Source organism: Myotis davidii, unplaced genomic scaffold, assembly GCF_000327345.1.
Source record: "Myotis davidii unplaced genomic scaffold, ASM32734v1 scaffold392, whole genome shotgun sequence".
Classification (NCBI taxonomy): domain Eukaryota; kingdom Metazoa; phylum Chordata; class Mammalia; order Chiroptera; family Vespertilionidae; genus Myotis; species Myotis davidii.
Window position 1 is genome coordinate 106,129 of NW_006284244.1, and position 3,396 is coordinate 109,524.

At 40.8% G+C, this 3,396-nt stretch overlaps 1 protein-coding gene across 1 annotated transcript in view; it reads right to left on the reverse strand.

The window, feature by feature from the left end:
- PALLD (palladin, cytoskeletal associated protein) overlaps window positions 1-3,396 on the reverse strand; it is a 389,700-nt gene that overhangs the window by 24,287 nt on the left and 362,017 nt on the right. Inside the window, exons 13-14 of the mRNA XM_015568474.1 lie at window positions 3,006-3,056; window positions 1,458-1,679 (exon numbers count right to left, since the gene is read on the reverse strand). Coding sequence (XP_015423960.1) covers window positions 1,458-1,679; window positions 3,006-3,056 — 273 coding nt within the window. The remainder of the gene's footprint in view (window positions 1-1,457; window positions 1,680-3,005; window positions 3,057-3,396) is intronic.

The window sequence follows — 3,396 nt, forward strand, 5'->3', positions numbered from 1 at the left end:
GGAAAGAACATGATGGTAAAACTTACCTTATTGAGAAAATAAAACAACAGTGTGGAGCATTAACACACAGAAGTTTCAGGTATTTTCATATCACTTCCCCCCCTTCCATTCAACTGATTCTCATTTCAGCTCTTTTACACCCCTGGTAAGCTTTTAATTTCAGTGAGTGTGTTTTTCATTTCTATGTGCTTACTTTACAAATTTGCCTTGTCTTTAGTATTGTCCTGTTCTTTCTTAAACTTTCTATTCCTTTAAAAATTGCTTCGGCCAGAACCGGTTTGGCTCAGTGGATAGAGCGTCGGCCTGCGGACTCAAGGGTCCCGGGTTCGATTCCAGTCAAGGGCATGTACCTTGGTTGCAGGCACATCCCCAGTCGGGGGCGTGCAGGAGGCGGCTTATCAGTGTTTCTCATCGATGTTTCTAACTTTTTATCCCTCTCCCTTCCTCTCTGTAGAAAATCAATAAAACATATTAAAAAAAATTGCTTCAGTCATTTTGAACAGTTATTTTATCTTTATCAAGATTATTCCATATAATGTCATTGACTGACTTGTTTCTTATTTCCTCATATGGGTTTGTAAGTTTTTACTACGAACTCATTTTTTCTCCCTCCCTCCCTGTAGAAGTGTGATATGCCCCTAACTGTCCTATGGGACAGGATAACCTTTGCTTGCTTCACCAGAAACCTAAAGATTTTAATTATCCTGGACTCGGTTTCTTATTAAATTCTTTTGGCTCCATATCATGTGATAGGGTAAATTTGAAGTTTCAGTTTCTCATGGGGGTGTGTGTGTGTTTGTTTTTTTAATTCTCTCAAGTTCTAGGGAAAAGTGTCATTCTGTTACTGCTTTGCTGGGCTGCTAAGTGGTTAATCTCGTCTCCCTTGTAAAGACAGTGCAGCTCTACCTGCATTCCTACGTTTCTGTATGGAGCGGTCCCCGTTAGGTCAGCCCAGGCCTCCTGAGTACCAGATGTTCTTTGATTATCCTTTCTCAACAGTATCCCCCCTCCCCCTTTGTAATACTGGAAGTTTTGGTTTTATAATTAGTGGTAAGCACACTTTGCTGTATGGTGCCGTGCACGGGCTCATGTTCCAGCCTGGCCACTCACCAGCTCTCTGCCTTGGGGAAGTTAACTAGCCTCACTGAGCTCCGTTTAGTCATTTGCAGTTCGGGAGTAGCAGTGATGATGTCACGTGAGTAAATGATGTAGGTGTATGAAAAGCTTCTGTCAATTCTATTCTATTTTTCAAATCCAAACGATACCCCTGTTCCACCCTTACTGATTTCCAATGCTTCCTGAAGTTGGCTTTGAACTTACAGTACCTCAAGCATTTTACATCATGGGTACTGAGAAAGGTGGTCTGGATCTCTCTCTGCTACCATACATGCTGTAATTTGGAAGCCAAACTCTACCTCAGAAAATATGACTCCTAAAAAGTCATGTTTTCAGCTCACCTTTGGCTGTGGATTCCCAGTCACTCTGCATGTGAAAGTGACAGGCATTCCCTCGAAGATCTTGTAATGTTTCAGCTTCATCTCGAAGACTGGTGCCACTCCATTTTCCACAGGCACATCCGCACAGTGGGCTTCATCGCCTGATTCATCCACAGGAGACCTTTCCAGCCTGTACTCGATTTCACTGATGAGTCTCTGTTCACAGCTGGAGACTTTGTATTCCTGGATCAAACAGAGCAAGATCTTGTTAACAACCTCAATCCCCTGTGGTACAGTGTGTCCTGCGCCTCATCCCCTCTCCAATGAAGGCTCTTAGAAGACAGTGATATTTTTACCACAAAGCCTACAATCGGGTCTGAGCCCACTTCAGTTGCATATGAAATAGAAGACATCTGGGAGTAAGTGTATATGATATTTCAAATTATCGTCATACAAAAAAACAAAGTATAAAACTATGAAGATGAATTTCTCTTTTCTTTGGGGGTGGGAGTCAGGGAGAAAGGCAATGGCTATATTTCCCTAAACTGTTTGTAAAAAAGCATGCTGGAACACCGATTTCACTCTGTGGGGAACGCTGACGCCGGGGGTGCACTTCTCCAGAAGGGCAACACTAGTACATGTGGCCAGCAGCTGCAGTGCTGCACAGCACTGTATCAAACAAACCACAGGAAAGGGGCACCATGCTTTTCTTACAGTCTCTGAACTCCCTCAGCTCTGCAGTTATTAGGAACTGTTTTCCACTCCCTTAAAAGAAACAAAGGGTTGACAGTCTAATTAAGTGTTGTTTGCAAAAGCAAAGCCCCCACCACCATCCTATGGTGATTAACGTGGGCACTGCAGTTGCTGGCCTACAAAGACGACAAGGCAGCCCATTATAAGATATTTTCTACTCAGTAGTAAATAGAAGATTGTTTTAACTAGGTTTTCTCTGAAAGAAGTTACTCGACCTTTAAAAAACAGTCCATTGGCCTGAGAGAAGAAATACAACACTATGAATAAAACTGCAAAATATACACAAATTGCCCAGCCGGCTTGGCTCAGTGGTTGAGCATCGACCTGTGAACCAGGAAGTCTTGATTCGATTCCCGGTCAGGGCACATGCCGGGGTTGCGGGCTTGAACCCTAGTAGTGGGCATACAGGAGGCAGCTGATCAATGATTCTGTCTCATCATTGATGTTTTTTATCTTTCTCTCCCTTTCCTTTCCTCTCTGAAATCAATAAAAATATATTTAAAAAAACACACAGGTTGTTTTGTCTAATTACTATCAAATTAATCCATTTAAGAGTTAGCACTTTTTCCTAGAAAGGTATAACAATGAGAAACTTTTCACAGTTTAAAGTTCAGAGTATCCATTAATGACAATCAAATTCAAATTTGTAATAAATGACAAGAAAAATCACATTGCACTAATTTTGTTCATCTGGCATTAAATGAAAATAGACACTGTCATAGTATTTATGATTCATACATGGCAGCAAACAAGGAAGCACACAAGAAACTAGATAGAGTGAAAGACTAGAAAGAGAAGAAAGGTGAAAAGCTTAACCTTTTGACCATCCAGAGGACTCCCTATAGAAGCATGAGGAGACCCAATTTCCTGTAATGGCAGAAAAAAAGAGGTGAAGACTAATAATAGAAATAATAACCTAGCAAGAGTTTTAGTTTTTTTTAAGGGAGATTTTTGCAGTAGCTATATTTAACACAGGAAAATCTTTCAGATTCATTTCTCTACAGACACAAGGAAGAGTTTACTTGATTTTTAAAACTTTAATATGGAGACTACATCTGGAAACAGAAGCAGTGGAGATGAAAAACAATGGCTTATATCAATGACTTTTTTTGGTGGTAACAGGAGAACATTTTAGGTTTTCTGTTGATCAGTGATTTATAATTATACTATGGGCCCGGTGCACGAAATTTGTGCACTGGGTGTGTGT